Source organism: Emydura macquarii, unplaced genomic scaffold, assembly GCF_026122565.2.
Source record: "Emydura macquarii macquarii isolate MOO-44397 ecotype Brisbane River unplaced genomic scaffold, CSIRO-AGI_Emac_v2 contig_3451, whole genome shotgun sequence".
Classification (NCBI taxonomy): domain Eukaryota; kingdom Metazoa; phylum Chordata; order Testudines; family Chelidae; genus Emydura; species Emydura macquarii.
The window spans coordinates 3,754,994-3,777,151 of record NW_027133588.1 but is presented as its reverse complement, the minus strand read 5'-3'; the positions used below and the strand labels follow the sequence as shown (position 1 = coordinate 3,777,151).

At 40.8% G+C, this 22,158-nt stretch overlaps 2 protein-coding genes across 6 annotated transcripts; one reads left to right on the top strand and one right to left on the bottom strand.

Moving 5' to 3' along the window:
• Positions 1-1,147: 1,147 nt before the first annotated feature.
• Positions 1,148-8,361, top strand: DNAJA4 (DnaJ heat shock protein family (Hsp40) member A4). Of its 2 annotated transcripts, XM_067534764.1 has the most exons (8): positions 1,148-1,296; positions 1,523-1,660; positions 4,140-4,320; positions 5,220-5,324; positions 6,282-6,509; positions 6,695-6,925; positions 7,580-7,680; positions 7,766-8,361. In XM_067534764.1, exons 2-8 carry the CDS (start codon positions 1,529-1,531, stop codon positions 7,976-7,978), a joined length of 1,191 nt encoding a protein of 396 aa, XP_067390865.1. In that variant the 5' UTR covers positions 1,148-1,296; positions 1,523-1,528; the 3' UTR covers positions 7,979-8,361. The 2 variants fall into 2 exon arrangements, with proteins under 2 accessions (XP_067390865.1, XP_067390866.1); XM_067534765.1 differs by having other exon boundaries at positions 1,229-1,660; positions 6,695-6,938; positions 7,506-7,680.
• Positions 8,362-9,873: 1,512 nt separating this feature from the next.
• SKIC8 (SKI8 subunit of superkiller complex) lies at positions 9,874-21,916 on the bottom strand. 4 transcript variants are annotated; one of them, XM_067534769.1, is made up of 11 exons: positions 21,898-21,916; positions 20,584-20,629; positions 20,464-20,491; positions 19,289-19,394; positions 18,731-18,903; positions 17,347-17,495; positions 16,491-16,584; positions 15,454-15,547; positions 13,880-13,972; positions 13,079-13,157; positions 9,874-11,865 (listed from the first exon to the last, which is right to left on the bottom strand). In XM_067534769.1, exons 2-11 carry the CDS (start codon positions 20,593-20,595, stop codon positions 11,776-11,778), a joined length of 918 nt encoding a protein of 305 aa, XP_067390870.1. In that variant the 5' UTR covers positions 20,596-20,629; positions 21,898-21,916; the 3' UTR covers positions 9,874-11,775. The 4 variants fall into 4 exon arrangements, with proteins under 4 accessions (XP_067390870.1, XP_067390868.1, XP_067390869.1 ...); XM_067534767.1 differs by lacking the exon at positions 21,898-21,916 and adding an exon at positions 21,821-21,868; XM_067534768.1 differs by lacking the exon at positions 21,898-21,916 and adding an exon at positions 21,199-21,364.
• Positions 21,917-22,158: the final 242 nt, after the last annotated feature.

Here is a 22,158-nt window from a genome sequence, read left to right as displayed (position 1 = left end):
ATTGAGAGTGATGTTAGACGGAAGAAGGTGATGCATTGGGCCCAGTCTCACAGGTGAGACGGTGAGGTTAGAGGTTGATGGACAATACAGCGAGTGGAAGTGGAATAGTGACAGAAATGGGGTATTGATATGGCAGGTGGGAGATGGACTCCTGGCAGTATGTCAGGGCAGCAGTATAATGACCTGAGACGGTAGGTGACATGGGAAGCCAGTGAAGAAGCCTCAGGAGGCACTGAGAAGAATGGGGAACAGTGGCAGAGAATCTCAATGATGTGGATAAATCATGAAAAAGGAAGCATGGTTGTGCTTGGGGGAGCACCACAGAGGGTGTCTCAGAAAAGGGGATGAAGTGATTGATGAAGAAGCAACAGGGGTTGTGTTTTGCGTTGAGGAGAGCCAAGCAGGCTTTGGAGGGAGGAATAACAGGTGTGTCTTGGGGCTGGGAAAGGTGTGACCTAAAGGTGTCTCAGTGGGGAGTTACATGTGGGGGTGGCAGTGTGTCTGGGATAAGGTGGCAATGGAGTTGTGTTGTGGACTGAGGTTGTGGTGAGGCAGTGGGCATTGTAATGCTGGAGGATTTTTTCAGGTGGAAGGGCAACCTAGGAGTTTGTTAGGGAAGCAAATGCAGAGAATACTGGGTGTGGGTTTGTCAGGAAGAGTCAGGGGTTGTGTCTCTAATGTGAAGAGTAAGGGATATTTCGGGCAAGGGTTGTCTTCAGTGGGGTGTGACGTGTGTAGCAGTAGAGTGTGATAGTGTGTGCAGTAGGGAGTGCGGAGTGTGAAAGGGTATATGTGTAGTAGTAGGGTGTGTGGGGTGGGGAGGGCAGCCTGGGTCAGGTGGGCGGAGATGAGTCAGTCAATGGAGGCTGGAGAGGACGGAGGCCTGGACTGTCTTGTAGAGGCAGCAATGGAAGAAGTGCCTTAGCGGGGGTTCTCACGGTGTGCTAGGCGAGCAGCAGGGGTTGTGCGGCTGTGTAAGCACCAGGCCGGCACACGGAGTCACCGTCTCGCCGGTCGGCAACTAGCGCCGGTAGCAGCGGTTGCCTAGTAACAAGGGGTAGCGCCTACCTAGGCTGTCCGGCCGCGGCTCCTCCTACCGCAACGGCCGGGCGGTGATGTCATGCGCGGGATTTCTAGACCGTTCCAGTGCTGTGACGCAGGGTGGCGTCATTCCAGAAGGTTCGGCGCTGTCGCTATAAAAGGTGCGGAGCCGGCCGGGCGCTGTGCTAAGTACTACGGTGGTGGGACTCGGAGCGAGCCGCGCCGCGCCGCTGGGGGCTTGGGAGTGCGACAGCGGTAAGAGCGGCCCGCCTGGCCTGGGCCTGTCCCGTCCCGTCCCATCCCATCCCATCCCGTGGGGGCCGGGGGATCAGGGATGCCCGTTTGTCTGGAGCGATCGGCCGGTGGCTGAGGGAGCCGGTCGCTGCGTGCCTAGCGCCGGGCCTGGCAGCGCCGTGAGGGCGCCGGTAGGGGTGGGGGCTGGCCCCCGGCTCGCTAACGCTGGCCCCGCTCTCCCGCCCAGGGCACCATGGTGAAGGAGACGGCCTACTACGACATCCTGCAGGTGACGCCCGGCGCCTCCTCGGAGGAGATCAAGCGCGCCTACCGCAAGCTGGCGCTGAAGTACCACCCCGACAAGAACCCCAGCGAGGGCGAGCGGGTACGTGAGGCGAGGGAGGGCGGGAGCGCGCCCCGCGCTGGGCCGGCGGTCGGCCGCGCTGCGGTCCAACGAGCTGCGTGGGGGCCCGGCCCGGAGCAGGCTGCGAACCCCTCGCCGCTCTCCCCAGGGCTCTCGGGCCTTGCGGAGGCGGGGCTGGGAAGCCTCAGTGACTCCTAGGGCCAGCCTGGGGGAGGGGGTGTTGAAAAGCGCCTGCCTCGCGGGGAGCGGCTTGCTTGCCCCGGCGGGCCCTGGTGCTGGAGGGCGCTGTCCCGTCTCCCCGGCAGCCAGCGGGCCGGCCACAGACCCTCGGTGTTAGCGCCTCCCGGCGGCCAGGGCCAGCCTGCTCTTGGAGCCGCCGGCAGACGGACTGGGGCGAAGTCGGAGCGTTACCGCCTGTCAGGCTTTGCAGCCTGAGGCCCGCCCCCGACGCTGCTCACAGCTGTAATTCAAAGCTCTTTTGGAAAAGGTGCTTCAGTTTCGGCATATAACAAATAAATGCAGCTTATCTCGCCCCTCCAGGCTGAGCAAACCAGTTGTGCTTCCATGAAAACTGGCTTTTTACGGGCCTTAATGCTCACTTCATTATTGCTTTTCTGCATTAAGCCTTATGTTTCCACAGGACCAACTGCATGGCTGTGTCTAGGGCTTTACTTTGCTTCCCATGGATGATGTCAGTTGCATTTTAAACAAATGGTCCAACTGTCCAGTATCTTGATGCTTATGGTATCAAAATAGTAGCAATTAGGAACACTGGGTATCAAGACTGTTGATTGGTCCCTGGAAAGCAAGTGAATTATATTTAGCCATGTGTGCATGAGGCATATAACAACATATGCTTTCATAAACTTTAAGGGAGAGGATTATTTGCTCAGCTGTCACAAGCTTGTGGAGGAAACAGATTGACAGGGTTGTTGGAGTTGGGTTCCTGCAGTCTCTTCTCTTCTGATTCATGGGAATTGTCTGTACTGTCCTTTTCTAAAACTTGACCACTGTTGCTAAGAAGTTCAGTTCACCGGTGTTAGTTACACTGTAGACAAAACCCAACTGACTGTTATGAGCACTGCCATGATACTTAAAACACTGGCAGCTACTACCAGTGTTACTGTACTACACTGCAGTTAGAATTGGTAGAACTATGTTTGTGGTGGCAACAGCATTAAAGTGCCCGAGGAAAATCAATGTATATGTGACTTAATTGTCCAGGGGCAGCCATGTCAGCTCTCCTCACATGGAATTAATTACAGTAGAAAGTTTTTGTGGATGGTCAGAAGGAAAGTTCTTTTCTCAAACATCATCTGGTAAGATGACAAGAGTAGTGTAGTTAGCATGCTTTGAAAACTAGTTGTAGTGTGATTAATAGGGTTATGAATTTAGTGAAGCTTCTGGAAACTGCCTTAACAAAAGGCAAAAGTGAAATCCATATCTCTACTCTTACAGAGCAGTGTGCAGAATAAAAATTGAAATAGCAGATAAGGTCTAACTAATGTCCACTGCAGGTTCTGTTTTTGGAATTTTGTTAATGCATGTACCATTGTATGTACATTCTGGCTCCACAGTGGTATCAAAAGCCTTTTCAGAAACAGTCAGTGTAGACAGTCTTTTCTCTAAGAAACTAACCTCATCCAAAAAAATGCAAGATTAGCTTACTTAAGAACTGTAACTGCCTTACAGTGGCATCTTGGTCAGGGGAAAAGAACTGCAGGTGACACACAAGATCATGAGACTTCTTGTGGAACACAGATCATAAAATTATAGTCAACAGAACTGACAAATGAGTCAGGTCACTAGAAAAAAGTTCAAAAATGATTCCTGTCATTTTGTCTTCAACCTGTTGCACAGTAATAGGAGAATTGTAGGTCGGAATGAATATAATAAATTTTCCTTTAAAACCAAGGGATACATCCACTTCTGGACAAGACTGAAAATTGACTTGGACTCAATGTCAATAAAGCACCTCTGTCTTTTCTCATAAGAGAAGGGTTGTCAAGTTTAATTTGATGAGAATATTAGGGTTAAATTATGCAGGTTTAACTGGATATAAAATCCTTCATTGCTGTTGTGTTGCCACATCACCCCAGAAATGGCTGCAGTCAGTGGTGAGTGAGGTAGTTATCACAGGCCAGTAGTACAGTCTTCTATGATAAAACTGTAATAACACCGAAACAGAATGTGTCCCTTTAGGTGGCATACAGTTGAGAAGGCTTGCTGTGACTTTGTTGTAACCTTGTATTTACCATCTTTGTATAACATAGAAATCACTTAATGTGTTGGAGAAAACATTGCAAAAACACAGATATTTCAATAGTGTTTATACATTAACTAACTTTCTGTTGATGGCACTTTCTGCCACAAAAGGATTACAAGTATGCAGAAAAATCTTGTTGCAGTTCAAATCTTCTTAATTAACTCTTGTGTAAAATGTAGGTTATTCTTGCCATTGGTCATAGTAGCTCAGAGCTTTTCTCTTTTTCTTTTTTAGTTTAAGCTCATTTCGCAAGCTTATGAAGTTCTGTCGGACCCAAAGAAAAGGGACATCTATGACCAGGGTGGGGAGCAGGCTATTAAAGAAGGAGGCTTGGGTGGCAGCAACTTCTCTTCACCCATGGACATCTTTGACATGTTCTTTGGTGGTGGAGGCCGAATGAATAGAGAAAGAAGAGGTACATAGCTCTAAAGAGAAGTTCTAGAAACCTATCATGCACTAGTGCGTAAGACACTTAACTGTGCTGCAGTATTGCTTTTTATTAAAATGCATCTCATGTGGTTATTAGTAGCAACAGTATAGCTCATATAAAGTATAAGCTGATCTATTGATGAGAAATAAGATTCTAACATGTAGCTGATGCTAAAAAAAAAAATCAGTGATATGGCTAGGTTATGTAAGAGGGACACAGATAATCTAGAGGAGAAAGAGGTACAATCTAGTGGCTAGAACAGAAGAATGGGAATCAGACCTCCTGGGTCCTATTTCTAGGTCTGCAGCTGACTTGCTGATATATCTTGGACAAATTGCTTAAAAGGATACTATCAACTGGAAAATAATACTGTTATGTTTAACATCTAACACTACAAACAAACGATTGGCGGGTGTAAGAGAAATAAAATTTAAAATAAGAATTCTTGGTGTGCTTCCCCCATTTCTGTGGGTGTAGTAACAGCGGAGAGAAACTTTTTTGAATTATGCCACAAACTGGTGGGGAACATGAAGTCAGATGGAGTATTCTAGTGCTTCTAAATTGACTAGATCTCACATTGACAATATCCCTAAAATGTCTTGCTGTCTGTTAAAACTACAAAATGAGGTTAATAATGGGCTGCCTAATTTATGGCCAAATTAAGTTCTGATGTAAGTATATGCAATTCAGTGGAAGCTGACAGGAGTTGCATTTGCTTACTCCAGGATTGAATTTGGCTTTCAAAATTTGTAACAAACTTTGAGATTCTTCAGTGAGACTGAGCATATACTAACAAGCAGTCTGTTTAGAGACCTTGTAATAAGAAATTGCCATTAACAATGTTTGTATTGGCCTTTAATCTTTTTAAACTCTTTTCCTTGAAGGCAAGAATGTTGTGCATCAATTGGGTGTCTCTCTTGAAGATTTATATAATGGAGTTACAAAGAAGTTGGCACTACAAAAGAATGTAATCTGTGAGAAGTGTAAAGGTAAGAACTTCAGTAATGTGGAGTATATAAAATTCAGCTTAAAGCACACAGACTAAGGGAACAAAACACGGAGTAGCTACATGAATCTCTTGAGTCCATCACTACCATTGCACCTAGCCATCAATGAAAGGGTCTGAAAGCCTTTTTTCCCACTACACTTACCCAGGAATAAGACCATTCCTTTCACATAAAACAATGGCCTTATTGTATATTTGTGACTAGAACCTAGATTTTAGGTGCCTGAGGAGTGTTGGAAAAAAGCCTAAAAGCCCTTTGGGTGAACTCACTTTATTGCCGGCTGAGGCGTTGGCTGGCACTGGACTTCACTAAAACACTAAAAACAACAAAATAAATTAACTGTAGTCAAGCAAACAATTATTTTCTTTCAATAGCAATAATCAAATTAAGATACAGGATGTTAAGAGGGTCACTTCTGTAGAACATTAAACAACCAACTATTTTATGCTCTTAAAGCCTTCTATTATATGTCCATTAAACATCATATGCTTACATAATTGTCTGGCCTTGTTGACTAGCATAAATCTTCAAGTGTTAAGACACAAGATACTTTTTAATTAAAATTCTAGCAGCTTTGTTTTAGAATGCTGTTGGCATGCCAAATAGTTACATTTCCAAGAAATGATAAACATGTTGATCATTCATTGAAAATTGCTCAAATGTAAAGGAAAGGTGAAATTAAGTGTGGGTAATTGGTATTATACCAAATTTATTTGATTTAACTTGCAGTAATTAACTTGGAAGAGAGTTGTTTGAGCTAAATTCAAAACAGTGGCTGTGGTAGTTTTATTGGAAAATTGCTACACAAACTACATGCTAAATGAACTTACCTCTTAATGCTAAGAACAGACCTAGGGTTCAAGCAGTCTTAGTATAGCATGGTATTGAATGAATAACTGTCCCTAAGGTGTTGACCTCAGATTTTCTTTATGCTTTAAGGATATGGTGGAAAGAAAGGAGCAATAGAAAAATGCCCCACGTGCAAAGGAAGAGGAATGCAAGTTCTTGTTCAGCAGATTGGACCTGGTATGGTACAGCAAATTCAAACTATGTGCTCAGAATGCAAAGGCCAAGGTGAACGAATAAACCCAAAGGACAGGTGTGACAACTGCAATGGATGTAAAGTTGTTAGAGAGAAAAAGATCATAGAAGTTCACATTGATAAAGGTAAGAATACTTAAATTAGTAGCCCAATCTCAAATTTAGTGTAAATCTTTGAAGTGTACAGATTTATGTCCCAGGAATTGAGTTGTGTTTTAAAATGAGTTCTAATGGGCTCTTAAAACATGTTAGTCTTGGTGTCTAACAAAACAGATATAGAGTAAGGTTATTAATTTAAATTCCTTTTGTAGGTATGAAAGATGGGCAAAAGTTGGTATTTCATGGAGAAGGTGATCAGGAACCGGACCTGGAACCTGGTGATGTTATAATTGTGCTTGATCAGAAGGATCACAATGTCTTTCAGAGACGAGGACATGATTTAATCGTGAAAATGAAAATTAACCTCTCTGAGGCTTTATGTAGCTTCAAAAGAACCATTGAAACACTGGATAATAGAGTCCTTGTTATAACTTCTAGACCAGGTAAGTTTTCAGAGTTTTGTTTTTAGAAATTGCTTGGCAGAAGACACTTCACACCTTTTTAATAGTCCGCTGAATTTGTTACAGGAATAGGATTTTAAAAACCTGAGTCACTCTGATTTGATTGAGTTACTTCTGTTAGTTCCTTCTCCCATTCTATCTCTTGAACTCCAACTTGTTGGCTTCCTTTATTACAGGTGGAGCTGCTAGTACTGCCTGTAAATTAGGTTGCCTGACAATTTATAGTATGAGATCCTGGTTTTGACTGCTTATAATTTTGCCAAAATTAATATGGGAGTCAAACATCTATGAAGTTAGAAATTTGAGGGAAGAACCACCAAATTACTGTGACTCCCTGTGGAGCTAAAAAAAACTGTCTGCAAGAAAATCCCTTAAAGGGAAATCAACTTAAACTCTCCAAGTTGGATTTTCACCTTTTGTTAAGGGTTACTTTTAAGATCAGAGAACACTTCATTTTTTCATTTTACTTTGTGTACCGTCAGCTGTCTTTGGTGTTTGTATGGACTTTCACAGCAATGGTGAAGAGAGAGAAAACATTCCTGGTTTTATGACTATTATAAAGCTTTGCTTTTATGGCTGTAAAGCCAAATGTAAAGATATCAAAATGTACACTGACTCAGATCTCTTTGTGGGCAGGTGAAGTGATAAAGCATGGTGACCTAAAATGCATACTTAATGAAGGGATGCCTATCTACAAATCTCCACTGGACAAAGGCTATTTAATTATACAGTTTGTGGTAAGTTCACTGCTTTTTATTCCCCTTGATGCTTAGAGTATTTAAGGCAAGGAATTAACTTATGGGAAAAACATTTTTATTGTAGGTCATCTTTCCAGAGCACCAGTGGCTTCCAAGGGCAAAACTGCCAGTATTGGAAGCTTTGCTTCCTCCACGAGAAGAAGTCATGATTACAGATGACATGGAGCAGGTAGAACTTACAGAGTTTGATCCAAAAGAGCAAACTTGCCGTAATAGTAGAGAAATATATGAAGAAGATGAAGGGCCCAGAACAGGAGTGCAATGCCAGACATCTTAAAATGAAATGGATGTCAGCTGGAATGTAAATTTTCATAATGAAAACTGCATGGCTTTAATAGCCCCTACTTGTCTTTTATTTGTCTTCAGCAAATTGAGTTGCTGTGTTGTCCATGTTTGTAACTAATTCATATTTAAGTATTCATAGTCTTTACATGTAACTTAACATTTCCTAGTTATGAAGCTGAGAAAATTGAGTTAGGGTATATCTGAGTTGCTATAAAGGGCTGCAGCTTTAGTGAAGACTACTCAAGAAGCAGAGTGACTTCAACAGTACTGTTTATTTAAGACTCTTGCAATACCAGCTCAGTGTCCTATGTAAATATTTTTCACACTGTAAAGTTATTTTTTTCCTACAATAAAAATATCCTAGATTTCTTCTTGGACCTATCTGAAAAGTACCCTTTTCTTATGCTCCTTTTATCATTAAGCCTGTGTATAAGAGGTCTATAAATCTTTGTTCCTGATATCAGCCCAGAACCACATGTTGACCTGAGACTCTTATGTGCAGCAGTCAGTCTCCAACCTAGCTTGCTTTTAGTGTCTCAACTTTTGAAAGACTATCCCTCGATTGCTGTGCAGGTCTTGCTAGGGCTTTAAGGTGTAGTTTTAACAAGCAGTAAAGACTTGTTAGTACAGTACTATTTTCTACCTCAATTTCCATATGAATAATTGATTCTCTGGGCATACATACCCTTACACAGAACAAGCTTTTCATTAATCATTTCTGTGAGTAATACATTGATCTGCCTGTCTTACCAGCTAGCATTAGAATGGTTAAGTAGCAGAAAAGATGTCGTCGTTAGGCCTCAAGTACCTGGCTTTCATCCACCTACCCCAGTGTTGTCTATGCCTTTGGATAGGTATAGATTGCCTCCTATCTATGTTGCCAGAGTTGGCTGTATTATTTCTACCAACTGCATCTGAGAAAGTGAGCTGGAGCCCACAAAAGCTTATGCCTGCTGAAATTAAATTTGTTACTTTAAAGTGCTCCAGCACTCTTGTTGTTTTTGCTGTATACAGACTAACATAGCTACCCCTCTGGAACTTTTTACCAGTATAATTTTGTGAGGAATATAGTTAATCTGGTAAATGACTTCAGTTTAGCGGAACCATTTTCCAAAGTTGACATGCTAAATGGGGGGTGGGGGGGAAAGAAAGGCACTTCCACCAAAATAAGTACCCAGAGGAAGAGTGAGCTCTAGAACTCAGCTTTCTCTCTTCAGCACACCAAGCCCTAGACTGTTTCCTCCACTCTCCTGCCAAACAGTGAGTACAGGCCTCTAGCCATCTCCTCCCTGTCTGTAATTCACACTCCCTTTAAAGGGAGTAGAGAAATCAGGTTTACCTGCCACTTGCATTAGCCAGCTAAGGAAGTTTTCGGTTTTACTCTTCTGTTCTAGAGTAGCTAGAGGGACCTGCCTTGTAGAGTGATCTCTTTAGATCTTATTCCAGCACCAAGTTAAAATGGCAATAAGGAACTGTAAAACAATTTTTAGTGTTCCTGCTATTCCAGCATCATCTTGTAGGACCTAAAACAGGATAGGAAAATCTTTCTTGGCTCACTTGCACACACAGCTAGGCGTGTTTGATTACAGCAGATAATTATAGTAAAATTACAGTTAGTTTCATATCAAATCCCTATTCAGAATCCCTTCGTTCTAAAATCTCAGCTGTGCTCAGTAGACCTAATGTACAGGGCCCCTCTATACCTGGCAATTGTACTTGAAGTAATACTGTCTTTAGTAGTCACTCTACCTGTAATCCACTAGCATCTTGTAGTCACTTGAGATAAATCCTACATAGATTATGTGCTGGTGTTGCTGAATGGCAAAGTGAAGGCTGGTTCCTAGCACCTAACATTAGAGACACAGAATGACAACAGCCAGGCTTAAATTCAAAGTAAGCTATCTGTTTTTATTTATGTAGGTGACGGCTGTGGTGGTAGTCAGAGGAGCATACTGTTCCCTACAAGGCTACTTGTGAATCAGCATGGTAATTGTGCTGTTCAAGCCGGGTCAAAAAGGACAGCTTCCTTTACATAATTTACTCCTTGTAACATAGCCCATACCTCAATTCTGTTAAATTCCTTTAGGGGAAAAGGCATCTTTGTCTGAAGCTAAGGCTTCCACCACACAACAAAAACTTGAACCTTCAGAGCCTCCTTTCACTAGTAAGAGGACAAAGTCTCACACACACAACATTGATCAGAGTGGTAGAGTTCTATTGTAAATACCTACGTCTATCCCTTCATGAAGCACACTAACTTTTACCCCACTTTGAGGCAGCTTGTTTACAGTTAAGGGGACAGGAATATTCTAGTAAGAAGCAGCTTACATGCTACACTTAAATGTATAATACTTGATCCTGCCCTAGAGGTAGGAACAGGGTTTTTACATAGAAGGGAGAGTATAAAAGTAACACTTGTAGAAGGCAGATGGAAGTCATCTTTCCACTGTTGAGGTTTTGTCACTCAGTGTAATGGTCAATATGATAAAACTTAACAGGAAATGTCTTCGCATAGAAGTTTAGGGACACTTAACTTGTCTTAATATTTCTAGCTAGTAAGAGCTTTCACCTCTAAATGGTTTAGTCTTTCCTTAATCTGCTAATTAACAGAAAGAACAAGACCATACATAGTTGTTCCTTTTCCAAAGGATATATGATAGGGGGAAGGAAAGTATGAAACTAAACCTGTATTTTATATAAGTAGTAAAGTGTAGCATCAACCTTAGAAAGGAAGAAATTAATGGTATACTTGATATAAAATTGTTCTGCATCAATATAGCACTGAAAAACTAGCAAGAAGTTAATTTAAAACCTAATGCAGCAGGGAAATTGGAAGCTGAAACAATGCAGATGTTCCGCATCAATGGTTTACTTGCCATGTGCCCTACAATGAGACAGCGTTTAAAGAATTCCCTTTAACAAGTTATCTAAACAGTGTATTAAAGGAAAGTTCCCCTCCACAGCTTGCATTGGTTTTAGGGTTGTTTGGTTGGGGGAGGTTTTTTTTTTTTGTTTGTTTTTAAAAGAGATTGAATTTTAACTGGAACACCAATATATTTTCTATGTATCAAACTGCATTTTCCCTGAAGAATCAGTTAGGACAGCAGGCTAGGAAATAAGTCAAAATTTACAGCTAATACACTACTAATAAAGGGAATATACATTTGTGCTTTTTTTAAAACATTTAAAGTTGACAGCATAACTAGTGAACCATGTGCCTTTAGCACAGGTGCTAGAACTTGTTGTTTAAATGACCCTGTCCCATCACCAGGACAACTGTTCAGCAACCAATATGAAGACTGCTACATCTGACATGTAGACATGGTCTAAGAGCTAGTAATGCTTCCTAAATTAACTCTCAGCCAGAGGCAGTCAACACTTTCAGATTCAAATCTATTTATACAGTTCAGGGGAGAAAAAATAATGGAGGTAGCTTAAATAAGCAGTTACTTCACATGGAGTACATATTTCCAAATATATGCTATTCCAGAGACTGTGTAAGAGAAAGTAGTAGTTATTTGCAGCTACAATGGTTACTACTACTCTTTACATATTTAAAGTTCTTTCATGCCAAGCGTAAAGTGATAAAGATACATATAAACCTTATCAATATTTTGATTTTTCTATTGTATCAATAGAGTCCAAAATTCAGCTCAGCATTGTTAAAATGCATTATCACAATAACAAAATAATCAGAAGTATCTTTAAGTAAGTGGCAACACATGGGAAATGTGGTACTTAAAATATTTACATACATCAGAATCAATCAGTACACTTGGCTCAGCATATTTAAATTGGACAGTCATAAATATGGATTTCCTGGTCATCTCCAACAGATACAATTTTGGAACCATTTCCATTGTATTTCACTCCCCAGACCTACAAATGTAAGAGTGCAAACAAAGGCTCATTAAAGTAGGTAACAAGTTAAGATGCTATCATTTCACATTTTCAGTAGTCAGCAAGTTGTGGGGATGGTAGTTAAATATATCAGTTCCACTACAAAGGCAAAGTTATTCCCTCTGTTCCATGGCTTCATCACGAATATTTACCTTTAGCTATTGTAACCAAGGGACACCATCTGTCTAAAAAAAGCACTAGTCTCACTTTCCATCTTCAGAACCCTGATATTGTTCAAATACTATCAAAACCCAATAATCTTTCTACCGCATCCATTTTGCTGAATATGCAGTTGGTTCCCCAACAGACTGGAAGAATGAAAGGTGATATGTACAAAACGGTCATTCTAATGTGAATATATTTCAGCAAGTTGGGTTCTCTCAGTAGCTATGTTAGCCTATTCCATTCCAAGCTAAAACTACAGTAATTTCAGGAAAGGAAAGAAGCAAAGCAAAGCATGAAAAATGCAGGGGTGCACCAGGTTGAAGGATGGCCACCTTCAGCAGATGGTAAACCCTGACAGCCATCTAATGGCTTACTAGGTACTAATACAAACCCTATAGAGGTCTGGTCAGTCCTTACATTATTCCTAGTAGTGTTACAAGATTTAAGATAAAATGTTAAAAAGCACATTAACCTGCTATTACCAAAGGGGCTTGGTCTTCAAAAGTCTTTTGGAAAGCCTTTGTCAGTTCCACCACAACTTTCCATTAACACTTTTCTCACACCTGGAAGGGCACTAGTGTGTGTTAGTCTCCCAAGAGCAAGCCATTGATACAGTTCTCAAAAAACTTTCACTTTTTTAACAATTAGAAATCCAGGTCTTCTCTACCCTGTTTATCCTCGAAGACAACTGGGGGAAACTTGTAAAGGTGACATAAAAAATTACCAAGGATGTGAAACCTGACTAACAGAGAAGAGAGGGTTGGCTTTGATTTTAATTATTTTATTTTAAATTAAACACCCCCCTTTCTTTTTGGTTTGTTTTTAACACTCAAACTCAAATGCCCAAAATGTTTAGAAGGAAAGAGGTTAGTTTGGTAAACATGTAGCACGCACCCTGTCTCAAAGGCAGCTACCACTTCAGTGAGAGCTCCTATTCCAGCAAGCATTTGTGTGAACAAGCCCTTAGTAAGTTTACCTAGATAAGGCGGCCGGATAGGAGAATACATATTCTACATTCTTAATGTACCTGATCCTGATGATCAAAGAAGGTATGAACACAGGTCCTTGTTCCAGCATCCCAAACCTTTACACTTTTGTCAGATGAACTGGAAAATATTTTTGATCAATATCTGAATTAGTAGCAATTTGATTATACTATAATTAAGATATCAAATATCTGATACTACAGTATAAAAAATTCAAAATTAGGGGGAAAGCAACAGAACAAATGAAGATCTACCAGCAAGTTCTAAAAACATTGGCCTCAATATGCAATTATTAACATGAAAAATAAATGAGAATTCCAAAACACACCAATCACCAATTCTCTGAAGCACATCAGCTGACTAAAGAAAGCCCAATTTAGTTAGACCCTCACTAGTCTGTGCTGTTCTAAAGGTTATTACCAAGACATTATTTTTACAATACATGGTAGTACAGTGGGATGAAGCGTCAATTAAATCATTAGAAGCTAAGCTACAATGGTTAAATAAATTAACATGCATTTTGAGAATCAGTATCTTTGCCTTTAGTTAGATATGTTCATTTACTTGCTACTTTACAAAAATTTAGGACCAGATTGTGATACCTTTATTTACATTCAGAAGTATCTGAACTTCACGGGAAGCCCCATTGACATCAATGGGACTGTTTGTATAAAGGCACTACTGGATGTAAGTAAGGATATCGTAACAGATCTTTCAGTCATTAATACAAGTTATCTAGGCTCCACTACAATTTATATATACATTCTGTGATGCACCTCAATTTATAAATGGAAGATTAAGTTTCTTCATAAAAATCTAAGAAAATTAAAAATGCCAAATACCTGGAAACAAAATGAGTATCGTCTGGACAAAAAGCCACATTTAATACCCAGGATCCATGACCACTTAGTGTACCTGCCAAGTTCGCATGCTGTCTGTGGGAGACAAAAAGTTTAGAGACCATATAATAAAAAATGCATTAAAATTTAGTATACAAATTCCAGGTCAGAGCTAAACAGCTAGCATGCAACAATCTGCATGAAGCATAGGTAAAATGATTCTGTTCTTTCCTCATTGAAAGGTCGCAACTGGTGTTTTTTAGATAATTGCTAATGCTCTTTGGGGTCCTATCTTGTCACCTTTTCTAGTCAACATAGACATAAGAGCACTGGAGAAGATCTGTGAAGCAATTTGGCCTGCAGTGCAGTTAGTACATTATACAGTTGACACTCTTGTTTTCAATCACACCTAGAGAGTGGTGTATACGTGCTTCCTTATTATCTAATAGAGATTGGGTCATAAAAGTGACCTGGTTACTCTCAATTCAGATAGAACAGATAATTCTGACAATTATTTTCTTTGCTATTTGTTTGTACAGTGCCTAGCATTATGGAGCTCTGATCCTCGACTGGTGTTCCTACAAGCTACTCTAAGACAAATAAATGTTAGGCTAGAGAAGGATTTTGAAGAGATGACAGGAGTGAGTTATGCCTTGGTTATTTGAAGGGATTAATCTACCCTTTACTCAAGTGGTTTGTGACTTGCTGCTACACTGGGATTCTTGATTATTCAGAAAACCCCCGTTAGAAAAATCCTTTATCACTTTCTGGTTTAGCACTTGCAACCTTTAATTTAGGATCTGGATCTTGCCACAGCAATCCATGCCTCTGTCATTTTTGGATTGGATTGCTGCAAGGTTCTTTCTATGGAGCTACACTTAGACCATTCAGAAGCTAAAGTTAATACAAAATATAGCAGCCAACATATTAGGTGGTGTTATCTGAAGAACATCAGTTATATCAGCTCCTGGACAGGTGCACTAGCATTTTATTCACATCAGGATGTAGTTCTAGGCACTGACTTTAGTTTCTAAAGATATTGAGGGCTTAGGTCATGGTTATCTGAGACATAGCCTCTCCCCCAGTAGGGAGTGAGTCACAGGATGCTTGAACTAACAAGGCCTAGGATTTGAGCATAAAATACCTTTGACTTAGCTAGGAAAAGGTAGCTAGTGATTTTGAGAGACGTTTCAGCAGAGAGAAAAGGATAGAAGCCAGACAGAGGAAATCAAGGAAAGCCCAGATAGCAGGAGGAAGAAGAGAGTCAGGAGAGTGGATAAGCTACAGAAAAAGAGGGCAGCAACAGGGAGACAGCCAAGGGTTTCAGTGGAGTTTGAGGACAAAAACAATGAATGAGGCAGTGTATCTTGGGCATGAAGCACAAATTCAAAAGGTGGGGGGGAAGTATGCAGGATAAGAATGAGGCTGGAGGAGGTATACTGTAATAATAAATACTGGCAGGGGGGCATCGATTTTCTCAGTCAGATCTGCCATCCACCCCTGCACCTTTTTAAAAGAGTTCAAGTTCACAGCATTTAATGTTTTACAATTCACATACGTTTTGTGAAACAACTTACACATCATAGATTTTGATATATCCATCATCTGAAGCCGTAACGAGTAACTGGGAATCCGGAGAAAATGTCAATGAGCGAATAGGCATTGCATGGCCTGAAATTGAGAATAGGCATGGTTGATTTGTAACTACTCTATCATTAGTAAGAAGAATGATTAAAAAAGGTTTAAGCCAGGATAATTTCTTTCCTCAAAGCAAGGAAATACTCTTCTGTTTACATATTTGAATAACTGTTAGGCTCCTCATTCTTCGGCTACTTCCTCCCTTGCCCCTCAAAACTCTTCTTATTACAGTCAGTATAAGTAGTGTTCAGGAATACTCCAGATTCCTGATGCAGTCTCCCTCATGGCAGAGCATATTCATTTCCACACAGGATTACCATGTTTTTACAGCTATGGGTCTTACTAAGAAGAACTGCAGCAAAAATTCAGTACCATAGGATCAGAAGTCATATTGTGCTGTGTGTCATTTATCTTTAGTCTTTTATATATTTTCTAAGACTAAATTAAAAAGGAGGTTGCATAAACCAGTTAAGAGAATCTCTTCATCCCTGTTAGAGAGTTGCAATGTTCTATAGCAAGAGAGGTGGTGTGTTCCATCCCTCTTAAAGTCATGGAAATTAACTTTTTAATATCAATACCAGTGGGGGGAAAAACAAAAAGGAGGAAGGCAGCAGTGACAGACAAGCTTCATTTGCTAGTACTGCGGAAAGTTAAACTGATGTTAGGAAGAATCCAGTTAAACAGAACTGGCTATGTATTCTAAGAAACATCCATGGTACATGCTTAAGATTTACAATTGGATTCCCTACACACGTCAGCATTTAGAATCATAAAAATGATGGTGCCTAAATCAGCACAGATATAGGTAGACTGGCTTGGAGACATGTCCATCGTTATAAGCTTGCAAGTGAATGTTCAGGATGGACAAATTAATCTGACTTTCCAATGTATTATACAACATTAAATTGTTTCTTAACTAACATTTTAATCAGGACTAAAGCTATAACTTACACACTGCAAACATTCCAAGACTTACCTTCTAGCGTATGCAGAAGTTTTCCAGTTGCAATATCAAAAATATTGATGATGCCATCTATTGCTCCACTAGCTAAATATTTTCCATCTGGACTCTGTAGCAATACATACATTACACATTTTATAACTACTCTTATTTTGTATTGGGAGGATAGGGAAGGTGAAAATAGACAAGGTAACATCAATACAATCTGTCATGTGAGGTATTTAGTATGGTGGACACAGAAAAATCTTAAGATTTAAGACTGAAATTCATAATACACACGTAAGCAAGAGCAGGCGTGTCTTTTCCAAACAGTTTTCAAACTGCTAGATGTCCTTAATGTCTACCTGGCTGATTCATTTACTAGATGATGTAAATCAGGATGAATAGAGCAACAGGGGATTTTCTAGTGTAATCATTTACAGTCACGAGTGTGGTTTTTTATAAGTTTTCTGTGTCACCTAGGAAAAGTCATTTAAACTTATTGTGCCTCAGTTTCACTATCAATAAAGTTACCTCCTAAATGGAAATTCAGAGTTTTAACTGATATCTGTAATGGTCTGATATCCTTGTTGGGAGCACAAGAGCATTATGGAAAGCTTATATTGCATTAAGGGTGTTCCAATTCATCAGATAAATTGGAGAAAAGGATTATTATACATACAGGAAAGGCCAATGATGATGATAAGCGGAAGTAAAGTGCTTACTTTAGGAGGTTATTCCTAGGAGTGGATAGGTAGGATAGGAAAGGTTTGGGTTTTTTTAAATAAAGGTTCCTGTTAAGATTGTGAATATAGTATCAGAAAATGAGTGATTCACAGTAGATTACACGGATGATAATTGATAGTCTCTTCTTTTTAAAGTAAGTTCTTACATATGCAATGCTAAGGATGAATTTCCCTCTAGTGTCCAGAGAATATTCCTTTTTTCCGGTTTCAACGCCAAAAATGTTTACTTTTCCCACATGACTTCCTGTTGCAAGATACTGGGAATCTGGTGAAAAAGCCAACGACCAGGCATCAACTGTACAAAAAGGAGAAAAAATATATTCAGTACTGTATATATTTAATCTTGTTGATTATTGACTAAAAACGATGTTAATTCCATGCAAACCTGTTTATAGATCATTTATTCCCCTGCACTTCAGCCACAAAAGCTAAATTCACACTAAGCTAACAAAAGGTAACAGAATGAATGCTTAAGGGGTTTATTTTTCAGCCTAATCAGAAGTTACATTTTCCAGGAAGATCTTAGTCTAGGGCACTCTTGTAAAACAGCAGTGCATTAAGAGTGTTAAATGGCATTAGCTATCACTGCCTTTAAAAAAAAATTCCCCTATATACTTGAAAAGCAGAAGAAAGAACTGCTATCTTTGTCAAAAGCAGTACTAGGGAGTTGGCACAGCAACAGAGGCAGGAAGCACTTACAGATAGAAGGGAAGAGTGCAGGACAGATCATTATTCATTGAAATAGAATTACATGGTGACTTTTTACAGTGATCTACTTAATCTGATGCTGTGTGCCTCAGATTTATTATCTATGTGCTTAGTCATTCATTCTCCAAGACCCTTCATGGTTGGTCTACCAATATTCCTTATTTTAACATTTAAATCCTTTGGTGAAGATCTTGTGCACTCCAAGTTAGAATTCAGTATTTGTCAAGGCTCATCTAGATGCAAGCCTTATTTGTTTTGATTTGCACCTTCAGACATAGCCATACAATCCATAGACAAGCACCCTTTGCATGGTACTGAGTTTCAAAATGCACCTGCAGCAAATTTGGGGCCTTCTTAGTATGCAAATCTCAACCATCACTGTGTATTTGAATAGGGGTTGGGTTGTTTTTGGTTTTTTTTGCCATCATTAGACCTTCTGATCAATAGACCTATGAGAGAACTGGATTCTATTCTGCCTTATGCACCCTCAAATAAAAATAGTCACTTTAGTGTATGTATGAGTAAAGACAACAGGATTAGATGAAGGCCTTAACATCTAAAGTTGCACTAGTTTAACTAAATCAGTTTTTAAAATAGATTGTCGTCAGTGCAACCCCAAAGAGACACTGGCTTACACTAGCATGCATCACATTCACAGGCATTCACTTGCATACAATCTCATATCCTTGTTTCTCAAAAGGAAGGAGGCCATTATGATATTATAAAGCTAATACCAGCTCATGTCTTTTAGGTCCATACTATACTGGATAAATATACTCATTGAAGAGATTACAAATAACCAGATTAGCACCAAGATCTTACCAGGACCAGCATCTATTGACTTGATCTGTTTGCCAGTTTCTAAATCCCAAAGGCGAATATGAGCATCTAGGGAACTGGATGCTGCAATGGTACCTGTGTGGCTGATATCTACTGATACCACACCCAGTTGATGGCCCTCTAAAGTCCACTGTAGATCTAATTTTTCATCCGTCCTTTTGTTAAAAACACAAACAAAATAAAGTAATTAAGAGTAGTTTCAGGAATTCCACCCACCGGCAGGCCTCCCCCCTCCCCTTTTTTTTTTAAATAGCATTTCTTACCTTTTGCACAGCAAAAGGGGAGAACTGACTGCACGTGAAGAGTGAAAGCAGATAGCAATCTGTGCGTAGCACAAACTTACAACTTTTTTCCAGTTTCTTTTCCCAGCCCTAGCCCCCATTTCAGCAACGTAAAGTGCTCTGCTACTCACTGTGCAGTGTACAGTTACTTATGTTCTGGGGGCTAGAGAAAGGAAAGAATATTGTATTTCACTACTAGCTGACATATTTCTGATTGTTAAATCAGTTTAAACAAATGTTTATTGAACCCCTCACTTACCATTTCCAGACCTTCACTAGATCATCTAAAGATCCAGAGATTACTGTTTCAGAACCATCTTTTTTATTCTTTCCCCATGCAACTGACCAGATGGCATCATCATGTGCTGGAAGAGAATACAAATATTAGAGAGAAAACAATGCTGCATCTTGGAATCGAGTGGGTATATTTACCCACAGCAGCTGCTTGCTTTTACTTCCTGCTATAAGCAGAAGGAAGCATTATTAATGTGCTGAATCAGCTAACAGAGACGTACCTTCCTCTCTCACCTAGAATTCTCATGTCATGCTGAGAACGTATACATCTTATAGACAGCACAGAATGGAAAGCTGCTAGCAAGAATGGTATTTGACAGCAGCAGCAGCCATGTTAGGCCCTACCCATAGCACAATAGAAGTCCTGGTCAAGATCCAGAGAACCCTATAGCCAGCTGTAAAATTCTGCAGCAAAACTTCTGGTTACTGTGGCACTTTAGTACAACAGACTGGTAATTCTGTGTCAGCCTCAGATTGTTTACAAAACAAAACAGGGAAATTTAACAAAAACAATTAGATTCAAAAATGAAAAATACGTCAGTATAAAATTCATTGTGTGTGTTAGAGATCTAGGGACACCATAAATCAAATGTGATGTAGATGTTTGTATTGACAATTCATAACTACAATGGAAAAGTTGTCAGGGAGAAAGCTCATGGTACCTGCAGTTGGGACTATTGTCACACATAAAAGCATGAGATTCTGCTGCAAGATTCTGTGGCACATGTTGCAGAACCACAGAATACAATGGGCTTTGGTCACAGTAAATAATCTACTGGATCATGGGGACAATACCTTACCTTACCTTGCCTATGAATCCATGCATTCTCAAGTAACATGGATTGAGAATGTTCTCATAGGCCCTGATCCAAAGCCCACTGAAGTCAACAGTCCTTTTGTTGATTTTGGCATGCTTTGGATCATGCCCATGCAGCATTAAATCCAATTTTATTTACCATGATCACTGAGGCTAAAATACTGTAAAGAGTTTTTTAAACTGACTCAGATTTAGACTTGGTGAGAACACCACGTGAGATTTTCACAAATCTATCTGTTCGTACTCATTTTATATCATCCAAGAAAGTAAAGATTTTAGGTAAGAAAAATTAACAGCACAATAGCATGTTAGTATCTCCTCACCTTGTTCTTGCTTGAAGAGAATACTGTACTGAAATGAAAAAGAACATCCATGTTATATAAATGGTCAAAAGGTCAAACTACAGAGATTAGTTTAATTAATTAATTAGTTAAATTTATTACCTGTGTGGTCATTTCTTTATATAAACTGAATATGCATAGGAATACTCTGGAAACAAGACAAAAAAAAAAAGTTAGGTTCAGAAATAAGAATTCAAATCAATCTTCACAAGACAGTTTACCCTTCCATCTTCTCCCAGGTTTACCACAACAAGAACAAACTAAAAAAGTGGATGAACTATTTAACCTTCCAAAGCAAAGTTGCCACTGAGACCTATCTGGGATTCACACACTGGCATATAAAGTACATTGGCAGCAATAAGGAGGAGAGATTTGTAAGTCAGATCATGTTCTGATATGCACAGTGAGATACTATTTTTTCCAAGATCACAGTCTTTATCAGGATCCACTACCGTATACCTCTCCACCTATATGGCATCCAAGTGAAATCAATGGGACTTTGTAGGATTTCATAGGTCCACGGCAATGGATCCTGCAAAGTACTTCCTATGGGAATAAGGATCCACCAACTTGGAGCTCATTCTAAAATTGAGGCCTTAGATTGTAAACCCTTCAAGGCAGAAAAATGCAAAAGGTGAAATACAATGCCATACATACATACAAAGAGCTTTGTGAGTGGAAGTAAAGCAAATATGAAATCCATTTTTCATTACTTACATTTTCTAGTTTTAAGATTCAGGATTTCCAGCATTGCCATAGATTAAACAGACACTGTCATCTTGAAATCAAGCTGATTTTTAAAAGTGATCTTAAAAGACTTTCAGGTTCTACACCTGCCCCAGGTCCCCCTGCCACTTCTTGGAGTTTTATAGTCACGTTTTCCTGTTATTTTTTTAAACTTCTCTCCCCTGCTGCTGGGTGAAAGGGTCACACAAAGAAGAGGGGGAACTGGCAGCTTACGAGGAGGGAGAGGGGAGTGCCACCCACTACACAGAGTGCTGCCGAGGAAAGGAACGAACCAGTCTGGGCCGGGCCAGGCCAGTTACCAGGATACTGGGGGCAAGAGCAACAGCAGCCAGGTGGGCACTGCCCAACAGGAATGCAGGGCAGCGGCCCGAGCCACTTTTCCCAACCCCCCCATCATCACCGTCTGAAGGCCCCACCCCAGGCACACATCCTCCAGCGGCGTCCCCACCCCAGGCACACACAGCCCCTCGGGTCCCCGGCGCCAGCTCCCATTGACCCCCACTCCCGCGACACCAGGTAACACCCCGCCTGGCGCCGCCCCCTGCTCGAGACCCGGCGCCACGCAGGGGCCGCGTCCCAGACACGAACTCACCGCCAGCCACCCACCCAGCCAGCACCTGCAGTCCCGCACCAGCGACGCCGGCGCCCTGTGATGATGAGGTTTCTTACCATCGAGAGAAGGGCTAGAGCGTCCGCGACTTCGGTGCCCGTCTCCCCGCAGTGATCATGGAGGAAGGACTAGGAGCGGTTGGCGCCAGAGCGTCGTGTGCTGCCACCGTGTGGCGAGAAGGCCCCTTGAACCGCCCCGCCTCCCCTCGCCGACTCGACGGCTGCTCAGCCCCGCCCCCCACCGTCAGGCCGCCCGCAGGTCGACACCTCCTCCCTCGCGCCTGGGCCGTGGGCGCGTTGGGGCCTTTTCTCGTCTCCTTC